General features: G+C 40.6%; 4 protein-coding genes across 5 annotated transcripts; 3 read left to right on the forward strand and 1 right to left on the reverse strand.

Annotated features, from left to right (window-relative positions):
- The first annotated feature begins 31 nt into the window (after nt 1-31).
- Nucleotides 32-4077, forward strand: LOC133867233 (uncharacterized). The gene has a single exon (XM_062303951.1). It carries the CDS (start codon nt 165-167, stop codon nt 3966-3968), a length of 3804 nt encoding a protein of 1267 aa, XP_062159935.1. The 5' UTR covers nt 32-164; the 3' UTR covers nt 3969-4077.
- A 135-nt stretch (nt 4078-4212) lies between these two features.
- Nucleotides 4213-7738, forward strand: LOC133867234 (uncharacterized). Its single transcript, XM_062303952.1, has 2 exons — nt 4213-4959; nt 5994-7738. Exons 1-2 carry the CDS (start codon nt 4260-4262, stop codon nt 6020-6022), a joined length of 729 nt encoding a protein of 242 aa, XP_062159936.1. The 5' UTR covers nt 4213-4259; the 3' UTR covers nt 6023-7738.
- Nucleotides 7739-8887: 1149 nt separating this feature from the next.
- On the forward strand, nt 8888-9385 carry LOC133865572 (uncharacterized). Its single transcript, XM_062301993.1, has one exon. It carries the CDS (start codon nt 8888-8890, stop codon nt 9383-9385), a length of 498 nt encoding a protein of 165 aa, XP_062157977.1.
- A 562-nt stretch (nt 9386-9947) lies between these two features.
- Nucleotides 9948-19055, reverse strand: LOC133866385 (uncharacterized). 2 transcript variants are annotated; one of them, XM_062302893.1, is made up of 7 exons: nt 18117-19054; nt 17223-17325; nt 17050-17115; nt 15991-16164; nt 15805-15901; nt 10345-10478; nt 9948-10253 (listed from the first exon to the last, which is right to left on the reverse strand). In XM_062302893.1, exons 1-6 carry the CDS (start codon nt 18679-18681, stop codon nt 10356-10358), a joined length of 1128 nt encoding a protein of 375 aa, XP_062158877.1. In that variant the 5' UTR covers nt 18682-19054; the 3' UTR covers nt 9948-10253; nt 10345-10355. The 2 variants fall into 2 exon arrangements, 1 of the variants encoding a protein (XP_062158877.1); XR_009899867.1 differs by lacking the exon at nt 9948-10253 and adding an exon at nt 11125-11309 and having other exon boundaries at nt 10347-10478; nt 18117-19055.
- Nucleotides 19056-19774: the final 719 nt, after the last annotated feature.

Consider the following 19774-nt stretch of genomic DNA (forward strand, 5'->3'; position numbering starts at 1 on the left):
GGCATCTGCCAGAGCACTTCGACTTGACAATTGTTTTTCTCAATCGTATCCAGCCCTTCGTAGTTCGTAAATCGTACTGGAGTACTGTAGAGACCAACTAGAAATCCCTTCCAGTTCAACATTACCACCCAAAATCTGAAAACCCTAATTTCGACCATTTCGCCATGGACCCGGAGATCGCGAAGACCCAGGAAGAGCGGAGGCGCATGGAGCAGCAACTGGCTTCCTTGACCTCCGTCACCTTCGACACCGACCTATACGGCGGCAACGACCGCGACGCCTACGTCACGTCCATCCCCGTCAACGAGGATGACGAGAACATCGATACCATGGACAACGAGGTCGCCCGCAAGCTCGCCTCCTACACCGCCCCCAAGTCCCTCCTCAAGGAAATGCCCCGGGGAGGAGCCGATGACGACCACGACGACCTTCTGGGGTTCAAGAAGCCCCAGCGCATCATCGACCGCGAGGACGACTACCGTAAAAGGAGGCTCAACCGCGTGATCTCTCCCGAGAGGCACGACGCCTTCGCCGCCGGGGAGAAGACTCCGGACCCCTCGGTCAGAACCTACGCCGACGTCATGAGGGAGGAGGCGCTCAAGAGGGAGAAGGAGGAGACTCTCAAGAGGATCGCCAAGAAGAAGGAGGAAGAGGAGGCCGCCGCCAAGGAGACTAAGGCTGCTGAGGATAAGGCTCCCAAGAGAAGGAATCGCTGGGACCAGTCCCAGGACGATGGGGCTGCCAAGAAGGCCAAGACGACGTCGGATTGGGACTTGCCGGAGGAGACAACCCCGGGGCGGTGGGATGCGACTCCAACTCCTGGGAGATTGGGCGATGCAACACCATCTGCGTCTGTGGGAAGGAGGAATCGCTGGGACGAGACCCCAACGCCTGGGAGATTGGCAGATGCCACCCCGGCCGGTGGGGCTACTCCGGGCGCCACCCCAGCTGGGATGACGTGGGATGCCACGCCAAAGCTTTCAGGCCTCGCCACGCCCACTCCAAAGCGACAGAGGTCAAGGTGGGACGAGACGCCCGCCACCATGGGCAGCGCGACCCCAATGGAGGGGGCAACGCCTTCAGCTGCGGCCGCGGCGTCGTTCACACCTGGGATTACCCCTGTGGGCGGAGTCGATCTGGCGACACCAACGCCGGGGGCAATCAATCTGCGTGGCTCCATCACCCCAGAGCAGTACAATTTGCTTAGGTGGGAGAAGGATATCGAGGAGAGGAACCGGCCTTTGACCGACGACGAGCTGGACTCCATGTTTCCGCAAGAGGGTTATAAGATTTTGGAGCCTCCAGCATCCTATGTGCCTATTAGGACTCCAGCGAGGAAGCTGCTCGCGACGCCCACTCCACTGGGGACGCCGCTGTATTCAATTCCCGAAGAGAATCGCGGCCAACAGTTTGACGTGCCTAAGGAAGTGCCTGGTGGCTTGCCGTTCATGAAGCCTGAGGACTACCAGTACTTTGGTGCGTTGTTGAATGAGGATGATGAGGAGGAGTTATCCGCTGAAGAGCAGAAGGAGCGGAAGATCATGAAGCTGTTGCTTAAGGTCAAGAATGGGACGCCACCGCAGAGGAAAACGGCGCTGCGGCAGCTTACTGATAAGGCAAGAGAGTTTGGGGCCGGCCCCTTGTTTAACCGGATTCTGCCGTTGCTTATGCAACCCACTTTGGAGGACCAAGAGAGGCATCTCTTGGTGAAGGTAATTGATAGGGTGCTTTATAAGTTGGATGAGTTGGTACGCCCGTATGTGCATAAGATTCTTGTTGTGATTGAGCCCTTGTTGATTGATGAGGATTACTATGCGCGTGTTGAAGGGCGAGAGATTATTTCCAATCTTAGTAAAGCTGCTGGCTTGGCCACCATGATTGCTGCTATGCGACCGGATATTGATAACATTGATGAATATGTCAGGAACACAACCGCTAGAGCTTTCAGTGTTGTTGCTTCTGCTCTTGGGATTCCTGCTCTCTTGCCCTTCTTGAAGGCCGTGTGTCAGAGTAAGAAATCATGGCAAGCTCGGCACACTGGGATTAAGATTGTTCAGCAGATTGCTATCTTGATCGGTTGTGCTGTGCTTCCTCATCTGAGGTCTCTTGTAGAGATCATAGAACATGGTCTGCTGGATGAGAATCAGAAGGTGAGGACAATCACCGCATTGTCTCTGGCTGCTCTTGCTGAGGCTGCTGCCCCCTATGGTATTGAGAGCTTTGACTCAGTGTTGAAGCCTTTGTGGAAGGGTATCAGGTCACACCGTGGGAAAGTCTTGGCTGCATTCTTGAAGGCTATCGGCTTTATCATCCCGCTTATGGATGCGCTATATGCTAGTTACTATACTAAGGAAGTTATGGTTATTTTGATTCGTGAGTTTCAGTCACCCGATGAGGAAATGAAGAAGATTGTTCTGAAGGTCGTGAAGCAGTGTGTGAGTACGGAGGGTGTGGAGGCTGATTACATTCGCAATGATGTTCTTCCTGAGTTCTTTAGAAACTTCTGGGTCAGGAGGATGGCTTTGGATAGGAGAAACTATAGGCAACTTGTGGAGACAACGGTGGAGATGGCAAACAAAGTTGGTGTTGCCGATATAGTAGGGAGAATTGTTGAGGATCTTAAAGATGAGAGTGAGCCTTACAGGCGTATGGTCATGGAAACCATTGAGAAGGTAGTTGCTAACTTGGGTTCATCTGATATTGATGCTCGGTTGGAGGAGCTTCTTATTGATGGAATCCTTTATGCCTTCCAAGAGCAGACCAGTGATGATGCCAATGTAATGCTTAATGGGTTTGGTGCGGTTGTGAATTCACTTGGGCAGAGAGTGAAACCGTACCTACCCCAGATTTGTGGTACCATAAAATGGAGATTGAATAACAAGAGCGCAAAGGTGAGACAGCAAGCAGCTGATCTCATATCAAGGATTGCTGTTGTCATGAAGCAGTGCCAGGAGGAACAACTGATGGGTCACCTTGGTGTTGTCTTGTATGAGTATCTGGGAGAAGAGTATCCAGAGGTTTTGGGATCGATTCTGGGAGCTCTTAAGGCAATTGTCAATGTTATTGGTATGACAAAGATGACTCCTCCTATAAAGGATTTGCTTCCTAGGTTGACACCAATCCTGAAGAATAGGCATGAGAAAGTCCAGGAGAACTGCATTGACCTTGTTGGACGAATTGCTGACCGTGGGGCTGAGTTTGTTCCAGCAAGGGAGTGGATGAGGATTTGCTTCGAGCTTCTTGAGATGCTTAAAGCCCACAAGAAAGGAATTCGGCGAGCTACGGTGAACACCTTTGGGTATATTGCCAAAGCCATTGGACCACAAGATGTCCTGGCTACCTTGTTGAATAATCTCAAGGTGCAGGAGCGGCAGAACCGTGTCTGCACAACTGTGGCCATTGCTATAGTTGCAGAAACCTGTTCTCCCTTTACGGTTCTGCCAGCGTTGATGAATGAGTATCGTGTGCCAGAGCTTAATGTGCAGAATGGTGTCTTGAAATCCCTCTCTTTTCTGTTCGAGTATATCGGTGAAATGGGAAAAGACTACATCTATGCTGTGACCCCATTGCTTGAGGATGCCCTCATGGATAGGGATTTGGTTCACAGGCAGACTGCTGCTTCTGCTGTTAAGCACATGGCCTTGGGGGTTGCTGGTTTGGGTTGTGAGGATGCTTTAATCCACTTGCTCAACTACGTGTGGCCAAACATTTTTGAGACTTCTCCGCATGTGATAAATGCTGTCATGGAAGCGATTGAAGGAATGAGGGTGGCCTTAGGTGCTGCTGTTGTGCTAAACTACTGTCTTCAGGGGCTCTTCCATCCTGCTCGTAAGGTTAGGGAGGTCTACTGGAAGATTTATAACTCACTGTATATTGGAGCACAAGATGCTCTTGTGGCGGCATATCCTGTGCTGGAAGATGAGCATAGCAATGTATACAGTAGGCCTGAGTTAATGATGTTTGTCTGAAGTGCAGTTTCATATGGGGACTGATGTTATAGTGTTAGGCATTTTGCTTCTTTTGGCTGCTGTAGCTTGTTTAAAATCAGTATATTTATTAGACAATATTGAATCTCTATTATGCGTGTGGGTACAGGACCTTGTTTACTTGAAATAATCTGCTATGTCAGAGTATTGCAACTCATTGATTTTATTCTCTTACTTCTCATGTGGTCTTGTTTTTTGTGTTTTGAAGCATGTTTTTTCAATACTCTTGGATTTCCTTTTCAGTAAAGTGTCAAAGCATTATCTGCAACCTTGATGAGCTTATTAAAAAAGCTGAGCTTCACCGAACTGATTGCCTTTAGTGAAGCTGTTGCTAAGGAGTCTTGTGCCATGAATGTTGTAGGGTTACCTTGGGATATGCGTAGAAGAGTGGTGACTTTTTTGCTTGCAGGAGAGGACAATTGGGTAGTAATCAGAATGCAATGCTGCACTGTGGAAGATGGTTTCGTCCAGCCTAGGAGCATTCCTAATGAGCTTGCTAAACACCTTTTTTCACCAAAATTTACTGAGTGTGCTCAAAATGCTCCCTGCAACGAGCTCAGTAAAATAGCAAAACTTTGCCTCTTGTCACGGCAGGTCTGGCGAAACAGAACCACCTCGCCATTTCTTTTCTTGACATTTTTTATTCCAGGTTGTGCACTCTCATTCTCTTCCTCTTTGTGTGCTCTCATTCTCTCCCTCTTCGTGCCAGGTCTGTTTGGTTCTATAAATTTCTGTTTTTGTTCCCTTTTATGCATGTTGGGCTTATTTGTTCTGGTCTCTACGTTTGGTGTTGATTTTGTTTTGTTTTTAGTTTTTGTTGATTGGGTGAGATCTGGTGCTTATCTACTTTTTGTTGAGACTGCGTTGCTGCTCTGTTCATCAAGCTCCTTGCTACTGGTGGGAACAAGACAAAAACACCTGGTCCTGGGGCACAATCTGCAAAATCTAGGTCTTTTCATCCGAATCATTTCAGGTTTTCTTTTTATCCGAATCATTTTGTTGAATTTTGCTTTTCCTTTTTCTTTTCCATGGTTTTCTCAGCAACCAAACAAATGGGTATAGCTTTGTTGGTGCTAGTCTGTGTTTATGCATCTATGGTATTGAAATGATTGAATTTGGTAAATAGGTAGCCATAAGTAAGAACAAAAACTATTTGTGTTCTGTATTATTTGCTCCTAATTAGAGTTTGTGAAGAATAATTTCTTCACAACCTGGCAAGTGCATTTATGAATCTGTTGTAATTCTAGAAAACTTCAGGATATTTGGGAGTTTTAGGAATGATATCTGAATTAGTTGTCTTCATGGGATATTTGTGGACAATTTCCTACGTATGTTAATTTGAGATTAATTCTAGTTATATTTGCTTGGAGCATTTTCTTTGGGTAATTCTGGATAAAAAGAGAGTAAAGTGAGTAAAATTCAGGAAAATTGGAATAAATGTTAGCACTTCAGTCCCGGCTTTGTGCCGCATTATTTCATCCGGCTTTCTCTATGTTTGTACTCTCCCTTTTGCCATAGGTGGTTATCTACCCCTCCTATGTACAGCCTTTCACTTCTTCTCATCAATGAAGTTCTGTTTCTTATAACAAAGAAAGAAAATAAAATAGATATCAAAAGAGAGGAAACTAATTCCATGTTTCAGTCTTGGTTTACCTTTAAAGAGGAAGAGACTGCATAGGAAGTTTTCATAAAACAAGTGGAAGACCATTCATGCTTAGGAACGTTAGACGTTGAGCAGCTAAGAAATACTTTGTTCATTACATGAGCGGCTTTTTAGGATGGAATTAGAAGCATGTATGTTGGCAAGAAGTCATAGGTAGTGCTAGTTTGGGAGAATACATTATAAATAAGTTTTTGTTATCAAACAGCCCTAAAGTTCTTGAATAATCACTAATCAAGAGTAAGATTGTGTTAACTTAAGAAGTTAGATCTAATTATGAAAATAGAATTGGTATTAATGGGATTTTAACATTTAATGGAGACAGATTTTTATAATGGGGGCTGCAGGTCGCTGCATTTTTGCAAGTTGGCAGTAGTTCTGTTGATGGTGGGTATTCAGTAAACGTGTGTAATCAAGAATGGTGTTTGCGTTACTGAGGTGAATTGGGGCAATGGTTTTGTTCATGGCATTGGAGGATAGACAGAATGTAAGTGAATTGTGATTGGCTGTGATCATCCTCGTGTCTTCCTACCTGAAGCAAAATTTTGTTTTCCATATATATGGCCAAAACAGTGTGAAGCAACTCTTTTTTGCCTGCTTGAATTTAACAGTTCAAAGTTCATATATCTGCTTATTTGTCACTATATATTATTTTGCTTAGTGCTGATAAATCCAAATGGAGATTATGAGGGAGTTGCTCATGTTGTGCTTTATATTTGTTTCAATGAGGTTGATTGTTTGGATCCTCATTATGCAGATTGCTTAAATGCCACAGCTCTTTTAGCAGCACCAACTCGTCTTCTTTTTGGTTTTGTCTTTTTCACCCTCTGAAAGCGGGAATACTTTAGGACTCCATTTCTTATTATTGAACACAAGATCAGAAAAAAGTGTGTATCCCTTGTTCGCTGATAGTGTGTGCTGTTAATATTACAGCTGCATGAAAAACGCATTTACAGCCAGCTTAAAAGGAGTCATCTTGTACTTTTTTTTTTTTTTTTAAGAAATAAATTTTATAAAAAAATGTAAGGCGCTCTTACGTACACAGGAAGCATACAGAAGAACAAACAAAACTGCCCACAAGAAGAAACCCAAATAAACCTTTAACCTTAAGACCCTCAAACCCAAAACTTACGTGAGCGGCACGTGAGCCTTGCCTTTCCCTCACCGAGAAGACACGCTTGCATCGCCGTAGTGAATAGAACTATTTAGGTTCAACACCTCCCTCCTACATTTGTTCTTTGGATGTGCGCAAGCTTAACAATTTGAAGGTCTTCTTCAATGGCATCCTGAAACTCCAAGGAGGGATCCTCAACCTCCTCACCATTCGACACCCCCCATAAGAGATGCATTTGGTTCTTGTGTTGAATAAGGCTCAAATTGTGTGATTGTAAGCCTATTTTTTCTCTTCCCTGGACGGACGACATTGGCACAAGGTAGCTAAGTTTGCTTTTCTTTGATAACTTGATTATCAATCTAAATTGATTGCTAGAATTTTTATATATATCCAAGATAGATTACGAAAACCTGGTTGATTGCTCAGACTTTTTGTTGTTTTACAGGATATTCCTTCCAAGATAGATTTTTATTATTATTGCAGGATGTTGTGAACTATAGGATTGAACACTGTTTAAGCCATGTAGCAGGAGATGCAGAAGAGTGTGCAGTTTGTGCTGGTACAAGCAAATGCCGGCTCTATTAAATTTAGAAATTGCAGCCCAGAATCATATGGGGGCTCTCTCTTATAGTGGGGAGCCATTTCAGCATTAAATCTAACGGAAGCATTTGATCAAAGAATCATGCAGTTGTCTGCTGGCTATGATTTAAGAGGATGTGCCATTATTTGGAGAAATCAGGTGAAATGTAACCTTTTGTCAAGTCTTTTATCAAAGTAAGAACCATGACATGTTTGCGTCCACTCTTTATCAATCTGAAGTGTGTTGCATCATTTGAGTTTGCAATGCTCCTGTGAGGCTAACTGAGTAACTGGATTAAAATGCTCTAATAGTGTTGGGGTGCCCCTGCCAATTTCCTGATGCGGTCGCGTTGAATGTAATAACTATAACATTAAATGTATTTGCTTCCTTATTGTATTTGGTACAATCATGAATTCAATACTTGAGGGTGGTCCTGGATGAACTCATGTTGATGAGGCTTTGGTCTCTAATGATTATTAAGTTGCAATGGCACAGGCACCGCCGTTGTAGTTGAAGATTTGTCACCACACTGATGGATCAAAACATGAGAGAGATTACTACAAGAATAGTTGCTACTATGAGGGAGAGGAATGGATTACCATAAGAATAAATCTTCCAACAATCATGAGAATAAAGAAATGATAAAAAAGAATATTTAAATGGAGTGAAGAGAGATTTGGAGAGTTTGTTGTGAGGTGTTTTGTAAAATGGCTATCTAAACTAGAGAAGTTGAGTTTTCTAACTAAATTTCAGCTAAAGAATAGCTCATTCACTATGAATGCTGTAGTGTGATATCTTTAAAGAGATGATTTAAGCTCACAAATCTATATGCATTTGAAAGGATTGACTCGGTTATCATGTACTATCCTCAATGAACTCTCTCACCAATGTCACACTTCATTTGTTGGAGTATTGCTATATAAACTACACTTTTATTTTATTACTATCTTACCATGTTGACATGGTGTTGCCAATCAATCATTATCGTAAGGACATAAATTTTTTATAAACTGGTTTATAAGAAATTTTCTACAACCCACATATAAGATTGATATGTGTCCCTTAGCATGTGAAAATACATGTTATTTAAATATTATGTACTTCTTACTTGCTTTTTTAATAACATTAATATAAAAAAAAAACATGTGATTCTCACATGTTTAAAAGACATGTTTCCTTTTTATATGTAGATTGTAGAAAACTTCTTACAAATCAATTTGTAGAAAATTTTTGTCCTTATCATAATCACCAAAAAAAACACGTCATCACGTCAAAGACTCAGTACGTCATTATCATAATCAAATTGCATGGATTCTAATTGATTTAGCTAAAAGAGCCAAGAAACTCGATCATTTGATTCTTTTTCCCATTTGGGTAACTAAAACAAGGTTACATTCATGAATGTTGTTATGTCAAAACGGTCCATTTAGGATTGGATCAAAACACCCTCATGTATGGGCCCATTCGAATTCTTATACTCGCTTATTAAAGGCCGAGGCAAAGGCCAAGGCCGCCGATGTTAGAGAGAGAAAAGGCGGAGAAGAAAGATGGAGCGGAATAAAAAGAAGGCGGCGGAGAGGAATGATGAGGTGGAAGAGCTACTCCAAGCAGCTGAGGACGAGTTGCTCCTCAAGCTTTCCCTCCATTCCCACATCTCCCGCCTCGCACCCGACTACCTCCCCTCCGATCTCGACCGCCGTTTCCAAGCCCTCAAATCGCGACCCTCTGTCCCCCCTAATCCGTCTTCCCATTCTCTATCTCCACCGCAAAACTCGCAGGAATCAACCACGTCTAGTGTGGACCAAGATGAGCTCTCTGCCAGATTCCTTGCTCTCAAGGGCTCTCACGGAATTCCTGCGGATCCCAAGTTATCATCCTCCGGTGATGATGATGCTGCTGCTGCTGAGGATGAAGAAGATGAAGTGGAGAAGTTAATTCAGTGGGCCAAGGATGCCGCTCGTCTCGAGCGCTCTCCTTCGTCCGACGACGAAGACGACGACGACGACGACGACGACGACCCTGCAAAGGTACATCCTCGGAAGTAAAATGGGTCTGCTCTTTTTGTGTGCAGACTACACGGATTTACTTCTTGTGCGATACCCAGGTCAACTTTCGTGTAGCCATTTCAGGAAATTAATATTGAATAAAATAAAATGCGAGCTTCTTCTTAGCAACTTGTCTTGTTCAGTCAACTTTCGTGTAGCCATTTCAGGAAATTAATATTGAATAAAATAAAATGCGAGCTTCTTCTTAGCAAATTGTCTTGTTCCCGGATTGAGATCTCTTACAATTGATTCATTTCAAATAAGTGTTGGCTTTATTTTGGGCTGCCGAAGATCTCATTTCATCCCCGACACCCGTCTCACATTGCTTTACATCCTTGCTTAAGGACAAAGTGCGCCATGGGATTTCGTAGGCTTTTTCCATCTTTCACACCAATTTTATCATACGTCTCTAATTGCGTCTTAAAAATTTAAAAAGAGCAGTTAAAATCGTCATTTTTTTCAAACAGTGAGTTTTGGGACACAAAATTGTCCATCAACAAACTCAACTCTCTCGTTTGCTTGGGGAAAACAAGTGTAGAACCCATTGAACAGTGAAAGGGACTGTGAGGGAAGATAAATATGTTTCCTATTGTACATGTCAATGTATAACAACTAGATAAATATTGACTGCAATGAAGCCTTAAAAAGAAGAAAAAACAATAATATCTAACAACTACCAATCAAGTGTACAAAATCACCCTTCACCAATGGGCTGAGGTTCATAATCTGATGAAGAGCCATGGACACTCAGAAACCGCTGACTGTAAAAGAATGCCTTCTCCTCCTCCTCAAGGTTGTTGAAATCTTGAAACTTTTTGTCTATATTACCCAAAACAAGTTTCAATTTGGCCGAAGTTTTCCTAGTATCCTGCAGTAACGGTATAAAATATCTGCATCGTTTAGAAAGCAAGTAGAATATATAAACAAGGATGAGAATCAAATGGCAAGGTTTCCCTCACCTAGCATGAAATTAACGGAATTCATCATGGTACTCATCATCCTCATCGTCCTCGTTGAATATAGCGCTGTAAAATACGTACGGGTTATCGATCATCTCTGTCAAGGTTAGACGTCCATCTTTATCAGCATCTGCCTGCAACAATCAAGTCCACCAGATAAGCCATCGAACTTGAACCCAAAACCTAATTGAAAAATTGTTATTTCATGGAATTCACCATCTCTGAATTGTCCTAATTGGCATTCACACCATTATGTTTCACTACTGAGTCAACTAATATTGCCACGTTTCATCACAAATTCAACTTTGAACATAAAAGTCTGGGGGCTGGCCCTTCTCAGACAAGAGTATTTGATCTGGCGCAACAAATTAATAATTACAACCACGCACACTTGCAATTTGATTCATATTATGCAGCATGCCTCAACAGACACTGAATAGTCCAAACAGAGAATTAGCCGAATCTCTCTCCCGAACCAGAAAGGAAAAGAAAAACATAATAATAGCTCAAATTTGAGGAAATATGTATGTGATTTGAGATATGTGATACATTTGTCTTCTGTGAGATATATAACTCAGTTGCTTCTTGTCTAAGTTCAAGATGTGCTTCAAGCATGTCGTTGCATCAGTCCATGAACCTCTAATGGGAAAGTTTATACACAACTAGCACTTCTGGGAAAAAAATATTTTTCTTAATAAAATGAAATTGTCAAACCCAAACAGAACCACAAGGCATAATCGATCACAACTAAAATGGTCTGAATTTTTAACGATAACATACCATTTGAGCAACCACAATAATGTTCCCAAATCAGAGCTCCCCTCTTGGCGGAAATCAGCTTGTGAGTTCTATGAACCCGGTAGAAAAAGAATGCTACCCCCTAAAGGTCCTTGGGAGACCAGATATCTCCTTTAGCATACTGATTTATCTCCTAGAACCCATGAGATCAAGAGATTCCTAATACCCTGCGCAACATGCAGACTTCTATGAACTCCTCCCGCATACTTTATTCTATCATCTGCTTGCAAACTCATTATGCAAATTTCAGCAGAGCCAATATGCTCCGGGAGATAAGGACCTTAAGACCTAGATGATCTGTGCTTTTGATAAGTAATTCAAGGCCAGATACTTCAGAGAAGAAAATTAGATGAGTCATGCTGATGCATGATCCGCACTTAACCTGTCAATACCCATCTTTACTACAATGCCAAGAGATAATGCAAGATAAGTCCGGAACATTAAGTTACAGAATCATGGACAAGAGGAGCTAGATCTTAATTTTAAGATTACGTCGATGATTAGAAATCTTGTGAATTTTCTTGTATACTTCATGTGTACTTGGGTTGCGTCCCTTGAGCTTTTTAATGAACTTGTTTTACTTATTTAAAAGAAAAAGAGAAATCTAATGAACACAAAGCATAAAAATGTCTAGAGAGAGACAATTACTCGACCAATATTAGCTGAATGGATAAGTATGTCAGTGATATCACTGAGGGCCCTATTCTCATCCCAAAATATCATACTTGAAGCAATAATAATAGTCAGAGAGAATCATTCTTTTAAGACATGAGTTTTAGAGCATGTAAGTTTCGTCGAATGAAAGATTGACTCGTCTTCTGTTCTTCCAAGGTTTGTTAAGAAGCAGTCAAATCTAAAAGAAAAGTTAGAGAGGATTCTGATAAAATCTTAGGACAGCAGATTAATGTTAAAGTGTATATATATCATAAAGTAGGTTGGCTCTATGTTTCTGCTTGGATACACAAACTTGACCAGAGATAAGTACACAATCCCATCTAGTAATTTTGTTAAAATAGAGGGGGGAGAGAGAGAGAGCCAGCTGAGAAAAGGATAAAAGAAAAAACAAAGGAATACAAAAACAAAAACCTCATGGCCATATAAAAAACAGCATACACGAAAATACATCCAGGTGTACATAAAGCGGGAGCCTTAAAAGGCATGCGCTGGCACATGCACATGCGCACGCACAAAGAAAATATAGACACACACATCTAAAAGGCCTTTAAAGCACTTTAGATCCAACTTCAATCACTAAGACCATCTACTCCCTAATTGTTGAAATTAATAACATATAGTGAGAATACCATTAAATGGAGTAAAGTTCCATAAAATAGAAACTAAATCTGCGAGGCTGGCATCTCTCCTCTTATCAGCCTCATCCATGACAACACCTTATTAGTATATTTATGTACGACATGCTGCCTTCACCTAACAGATTGGCTATCTCCTAGACTCCCTAGGGTAATTTTATTATGTTGCAGTTTTATTTATTTTTTTAATTTGTTGTGTGGTAGTTGTTTGCTCAATTTTCTCTTTTAATTTCCTGGGTTTAATAGAGGGGTATGTTAGAGGGCTGAAAAAGACCTATAAAGGGAAAAAAGTTGATAATTGTTAAATCTAAAACCTAACAAAATCTGGCTAGCTGTATTTTTCTCCCAAAAGGAACGTCTTCTTTTTAAAACAAACCCTAATCAGCCTCCAGTTTTTTTTATTTTTTATTTTTAAGTAATAAACCGATCTCACTTAAAGCGTAAGGCGCCCCTTAATACATTAGGAGTATACAAAGGAAACACCTAAGTAGAAAGAGAAAAATGATTTCCTCTTTCTTAAACAAGAATGGTGGCTGCAAACATTTCTTCCAAAAAGATGTTTTGCAAGAAGTGGCCATAGAATAAGCCCTCTTTGAGTTGTTTTTCCAATGGTCCAAACCATGCGATCATTGGACACATAGTTGATTTGTCTATGGCCTTAAAGCCTTTCTTTTTGGCCCTAACCAAATCTGTCTAAGGGACCTTAAGGTGACTTAAAAACCCTATGAAGACTAGATGTAAGTGGTGTTGAGACCTACACTCTAAAGAGCATGAGAATAAGCTTGCCTTGCATGGTCCATGTGTAGTAAAATTGAACATACATGCATAGTGTGATCATTCAAGAAAAGAATCAAATTTGAAATACGAAATAAGTGCTTAAAGAGGAGAAATCATATCTGCCACTTAGTGTGGGAAGCAATGTTAGGAAGATCAAATAATGGAAAAGAATAAGCGATGTACAAAAGCGTTAACAGAAAATAATTGTCCATGAATGTTTGCTTAGGTTGCTAAGTGATGTGTGTTGAATTCTTGAAGCGAAGGAACAGGGCAAGTAGAATCACACACAAATGGGAGAGGGGGAAGGGAAATTTTATCAGTAAGGGTTAAGGGTTAAGTAGATGATCATACCTTTAATTTCTTCAAAATGTCAATGCAATGTTTTTTAAAAATTGTTTTCAAAGTATATGATTTAATGTTAGCCTTTATTTGGTACCCCCTTTTCATACATCGAAAACTATATGTTTAGAAAAGGGTTTAAATGCAAAATATTTTATGTGCATGCTTCCGCTATGTTATGAACATGTTTTTTTTTTTTATAAATAAGAGCAAATTTATTAAAAAAACAGAGTTAAGGCCCCTAGTACACATGGAGTATACAAGAAGCAACAGTCTCACCATCGACCCTACAAAAACAGCCCATAAAACAACTCAACCCTAAGCTCCTAAAGCTCACACCCCTCAATCTTATCCCACCTCCTATGTTGCTCATCAGGAGCAAATAGGAAAGCCACAGTTTTATCCTCTTCCCCCTTGTCCCCGGACCCTATTGAAGACCAAAACAAGGACCACTCCATACGAGAAATAGCCTAGGAACCACCCGTAGAGTTGAAAGGACTCGCTCTACTAGAACAACCCCCTTCAGAGAAAGCCCACATCTTCGAGTTCCCCTTGACCCACCGCCGACTTTGGCTTCCTCCCTTTACGCTTGTATTGAATCAATGGCTTCGACATGGGTTCTTTCAATGGAGAGAAAGGAAGAACCCTCCCTATCGGCGAGCCCACCTCATAAGGATGAAAATCCCCCACCGAACCCAGCCCAGTCTCTGCCGACGGACCAGCATAGTCTTCGGAAGAAGTAGCAATCGTGGACGACGCTATTGAAATTGCCAAACTGGACGGAGAAAAAGTCTTCTTCATGAGCAACTTCTGAGTGAAATTGGGGGGGAGACGCGCTTTGCTCTTTGCTAAATATGTTATAAATACATTATGATGCTTGATGAAAAATAAATGAAAGAAAGGAAAGACAAAAGAAAACAATTGTATGAATGCATGAAAAGGATTTAAATTGTTCATGTTGCCATATGAAATGATGTGCAGTGGTACTAAAGCTAATGGGTGGGGGCAGCCATCTTGTATGGTCTGCCGGGAATGGCTCACTTGAGTACGCCATCATTTATCAAGTGATGTTCATATCCTAGACGTGGCTACACTTGTGGCCAAAGGAGCGGAGTCGAGATCCCTTACATACAGGACGTAATTGTGTGTTAGCCACTAGGAAAAAGAAGTTTTATGATATGTGTGAACATTGACTTGTATTTTTCATGTTTTTGAAATGGAAGTGTTTCTAACTTTGTGTGATGTATGTTGTGTCTACTTACTAAGTATTCGACTCACCCTTTTTTTTTATGTTAAAAACAACTTAGATGATGTCGTAGATGGTTCTGTAAGCCTGAGAAACTAGAGTCGGCAGCCTTCACCTAGAAGAGGACTTGAATAAGTGCACATAGCACATTAGTTTGTTTTGTTCCAGCATGATTTCCATATTAAGACTAAGGGTTTTAAGGTTAAGTTTTAATGAGATAGTAATACAATGGATTAAGTTTTTAACTTCTTTGATTTTCAATTTATGGAATTCTTGTCTCCTTATGTTTCTAATTCGAGTGATTCGTAATATCGTCTTCCTATGGAAAGGGGGTTTTATAGATGCACAGCTTAATACATGGTAGTAATTGTAAACTTTTACCATACATCAGATGAAATAAGAGTAAGAAATCTATTTGAATGAAAAGTTCTTATGCTCATCTAAAAATAGGGATCTTAACAGCACATTATGATAATGAGTAATACTATATACTCAACTCTCATTCCACTCCTATGCAATTGGTTGGATGTGTCAATACCCATAAGCCCCTGGATTAGACTTTATTAAAAAATGAAAAGATTTAAGGTTTACGGGCACTGCTACATCAGCCCAATTATATGGGAGTGGGATGGGGGTTGAATATTTAGCATTACTCTATAATAATAAGCTTCTCTTAAGTCCTGAAAGTTAATTAAAAGATATATGAGAGAACCAAATCAAAGACCACTGAAGATGCAAAACAAGTCTCCAGATTGTTTACAACACATTTAATCACTTATCATTTAATAGGCCCCTCACCATCAAAAGATTTACTCATGTTAGTACATATGCAAAATACTCTACTGCATAGTAAAGATCCACCTTCCAAGTGGCTGAAAATTTATCTAGAGCTTAGAAAACTCATATCTGCACATCAAATGATACATCAAGTGCAAATAGACACATTTCTCATAAATTAAATAAGAAATCAGTTTTCAGCCAAATGAATACCTGTGATATGATGTACTCTGCTTGCTGTTTCGCATAGTATCGCTCAGATGGGTGAAGTTTTCCAATTACAGGTAGTAGTTCTACATCTGACAAGTATCTGTGAAAGAAAAGTACAATGCAAGCAATTAATAGTATACATCATTCACAGATCAATATTCATATGAGAAATGTATCTTTGATGAGTACCCATCACTATCTTTATCAAGCTCAGCAAACAATTTTCTAGCAGGGGCCTCCATCGAATCATTGTCTTGATGTGTAGAATTGTGACCCTCTTCATTATAGCTTCTTACCATGTCAAAGAGACCATGAAAAAATTCTTTGAAATTAACCTTCCCATCTTTGTCTGTATCTCTTTCCCTAAGGATGCAAAAAGGCAAAGTGAACAATTGGCCAAGCAAAAGCACTGACTTTCAAAAAAATCAAAAGCCACATTCAAGATGAAACTAATTGAAGGAAAAGTGAAGCAATATATGAGAGGATAGATTTAACAGAAAAAAGTCGTTAATCAAAACAAGATAACAGAATCGCCTGGGTAACAAGCAGTTAAATATCCTCAAAATGGGGAATAAATGACTTTGAATATAATTAGTAGCAACTAAATTATGCACATGTAGCCAGAAACTAAAAGGTCAAGTCCCAACAATCAAAGAATTCCCACCTCAGATACCTAGATGGTCTAAACCACAATACGTAGACAATTAGGTCCATATTAAACAGATTGAATTGAGAGCTGAAGAACGAACAAAATTCCATCCAAGTTAGTCAAATATTTACATGAAAGTTGAGGCAAGTGAGATTCAAGAATCAAGTCCCTTCTAAGAAGCAAATTATAAAGTACACTATCAATTCACAAATGAATGATGCACCGTGCATGATGCATTAATTGGCCTGTCGTAATAAATAAAGTGATACAGAAACTCAAAAAATCTAGATTAAATAATTTAACATTTAGAATATGATATAAGAGAAGGGGAATCTATATTGGGAGAAGCAGATTGACACCTACTAATTGAATTGATAATCTAGTGTTTTTTTTTTCACTATAAGAAATTTGTTTGATGCCCTTGGGGAATGATCTAAATAGGTTGGTCAAAGCTTTGTAGCTCACCACGCAGCAAGAATGTACAGCTACAAACTTGAATGAAACGTATGATTCAAATGATTTTATCTTAAACATGGGGTTAAAAAGGATGCAACAGTTTATCACTGCCGGAGAAGAGAACTTGATGAAACTCATCTCACCTGACTTCCTCCTTACACAGCCAATTTAGTAGCTTTGGGTTTTTGGTATCAGCTGGGTGCATAAAGCTAGAAATCAAGAATAGAAAAGTTGAGGAAAGGCATTAGCTTCAATTGGAAAAACATAAAAAAGCTATTTTGCAATAGAAGAAACTTGCTAGACAGTAGAAGCTCACTCATTGAACTCGGTTATATTTAAGAGACCGTCTCCATCTGCATCTGATGCATTGAAATGCTCCTCTTTCCACCAGCCCATATCATAGCCAAAAGAAGTATTATCTGGTAAGTTAAATAGAAATCAGAATTCTGAGACAAACTCATACAGAAATGAGGCCATGATGGCCTCTGAAAAGACATAAGCTATAGCCCTAAAAAGAGCAAACTGATGGCAACATTTCATTGTAGACGACCCAAATGGTAAGGAAGGCCATTATCTGGGTCATCCCCCAGAATTGAAAAATATAAAACCTAAAAAAAGAATAGTTACATGGTAAGGGAAACTAAAGAGAGACCTTACATCATGAAATGGGGTCAAGAGGAAGCATAAAAATTAAGAAGCCAGCTTATAATGTTCTTATGATCCAATTTAGGAAACCAAATTAAGATAAAAATTAGAAAATCTAATGAATTTTTCATTAAGTCAAGTGAATCTAAAGTCAATTGAACCATGAAAGATATAACCAGATCAATGGAACTTCACAAAGAAAGGCAAAAGGAAAAAACACATATCCACCAAAAAAGGATAGACACTCTCTCTCTCTCTCTGTGAAAACTTCATATCTCCATCAATTCACTGGACTACAATGATATTACCGAACAATAATAGTGAAATCAGAAAAGAAATACATCAGGTATCACAAAATATCCAGGGTTTAGAAAACCAAGGAAAAAGAAAAAGAAAAAAATCGTAAATTCCACAACATAGACTAAAATCGAGCATATTTAAAAACATACTACCAACCCAAACAGAAATTCCACAAGCAAAGTATCATAAATTAACCATTATCCAAACATCCATCGAACAAAAGAACAAAAGAAAAAATCTACAGAAAGCAAAGACGTTCACCGACCCGCATTCTGAACCCAACTTGGGGGGTCATACTCAGCAAAAGAAACAAACCCATCTTTGTTCTTGTCATGAGTGTCCAATTCCCTCTGCGTCCTATGCATCACTTCCCTATTGGCCTGCTGCAAGGTCCACTCGGTCAACTCGTGCTCGGTCACGAACCCATCAGCAGGGTCCACATCGATCTTCGGGAAGAGCAACACCAGCCTGTTGGTTACGTTGAACCTCTCCTCATCGTTCAAGTAGTCCTCGGCGTCCATGAAGTCCTCCCACTCGGGCTGCGACTCGGCGGCCGGGGCCGAGTCCACGTGATCGAGCTCGGGGTGGGCGTGCTCGAAGTACTGCTTCTCCCACTGGCGGTCCTCGCGGCGGAGCTCGATGTCAGCGACAATGGGGTCGAAAGGGACGGGCTCATGGTGGGTGTTGTGGGCACGGGGAGAGAGGGTGAAGTTGGAGCGGAGCTTGAGGCGGCGGTGGCGGTGGTTTGAAGGCTTCTTGGGAGAGTGAGAGACGAGAAGGAGAAGAAGGACTACTATGGTTATGTATATGAAGATGGAAACTTTGCCCATTCTCTATATTCTACCCAATCCAATTTATATGCACTGGTATCTGTTTTACAATGCAATCAAGATTGCAACTGGGTTTGTCTATAACATTCCAAAAATTCAAGATTTTGGGTGATTGCAGGCAGATGGAGAGAATTCAAGATTTGGGTGTGCGAGAGAGGGAGAGAGAGAGAGAGGGGATCTAGTGGGTTTACGCAGAGAAGAGAGAGAGAGAGAGTCACGAAGGAATTTGACTAGGAATGGGAGTGGAAGTAGGACGCATGAACGTGAATGTGGAGTTCTTTTAGATCTGCTGGGAAACAAACACCAATTTATATGTTGTTTGTGATCTGTCTGTCTACCTCTACACTCTACACGCCCTTTGGCGGTGCCAACTTCTATATGTTTTTCTCTTCTAGTTAAGCACTACTTCTCGCCTCTCATGATTTTTTTTTTTTTTTTGATAATATAGAGTAATCTTATAATAAGCCTACCATTTCCTTCCTTTAGCTGAGATGGATGGGTTAATAAATTATTAAATTCAGTATTCATTAAAAAAAAAAAAAAATTAACAGCATTGTCATATTAATTTAGTGGAATGAAAGTAGGATATTATATCGAATAGGAATATGATTAAAAATTGAGGGTATATATATATATTTAATTATCAGCATTTATATTTGGTGCATCTAACCATATATTTTGAAGTTAATATTGACATGTTTTTAAGTAAATTTAAATAATATAAAACTACGGTATGATGTGCTTTCCCCAAAATTAGTTGTTTTAACTGTTGCTCGGGCTCGAGGGAAGTTGGCTCTTGTTGATAAAGTTGAGGCAGGTTTTTCGGAAGATCCTGGACAGCTACCCACTAATGATCCCATGATTGCCTCACTGGTGTTTGCCATGGGTCCGGCCTCTTGTCCACCCAATCCCCAACGTACAGGTGTGAATCCACATCTGCCGGCTCAGTAGCTCCCTCAGCCAGCCCCAGTCTTCGTGTTTGGGCATTCCGATAACGGTGAAACTAAGTCTAAGGTTACAGCAAGATCACAACTTCCAGGTACTTTTACTTGGAAAAGGAATGCTCGGAGTACGGTGGGATCGGTGTCTCGTG

This window comes from Alnus glutinosa, chromosome 4, assembly GCF_958979055.1.
Source record: "Alnus glutinosa chromosome 4, dhAlnGlut1.1, whole genome shotgun sequence".
Classification (NCBI taxonomy): Eukaryota; Viridiplantae; Streptophyta; class Magnoliopsida; order Fagales; family Betulaceae; genus Alnus; species Alnus glutinosa.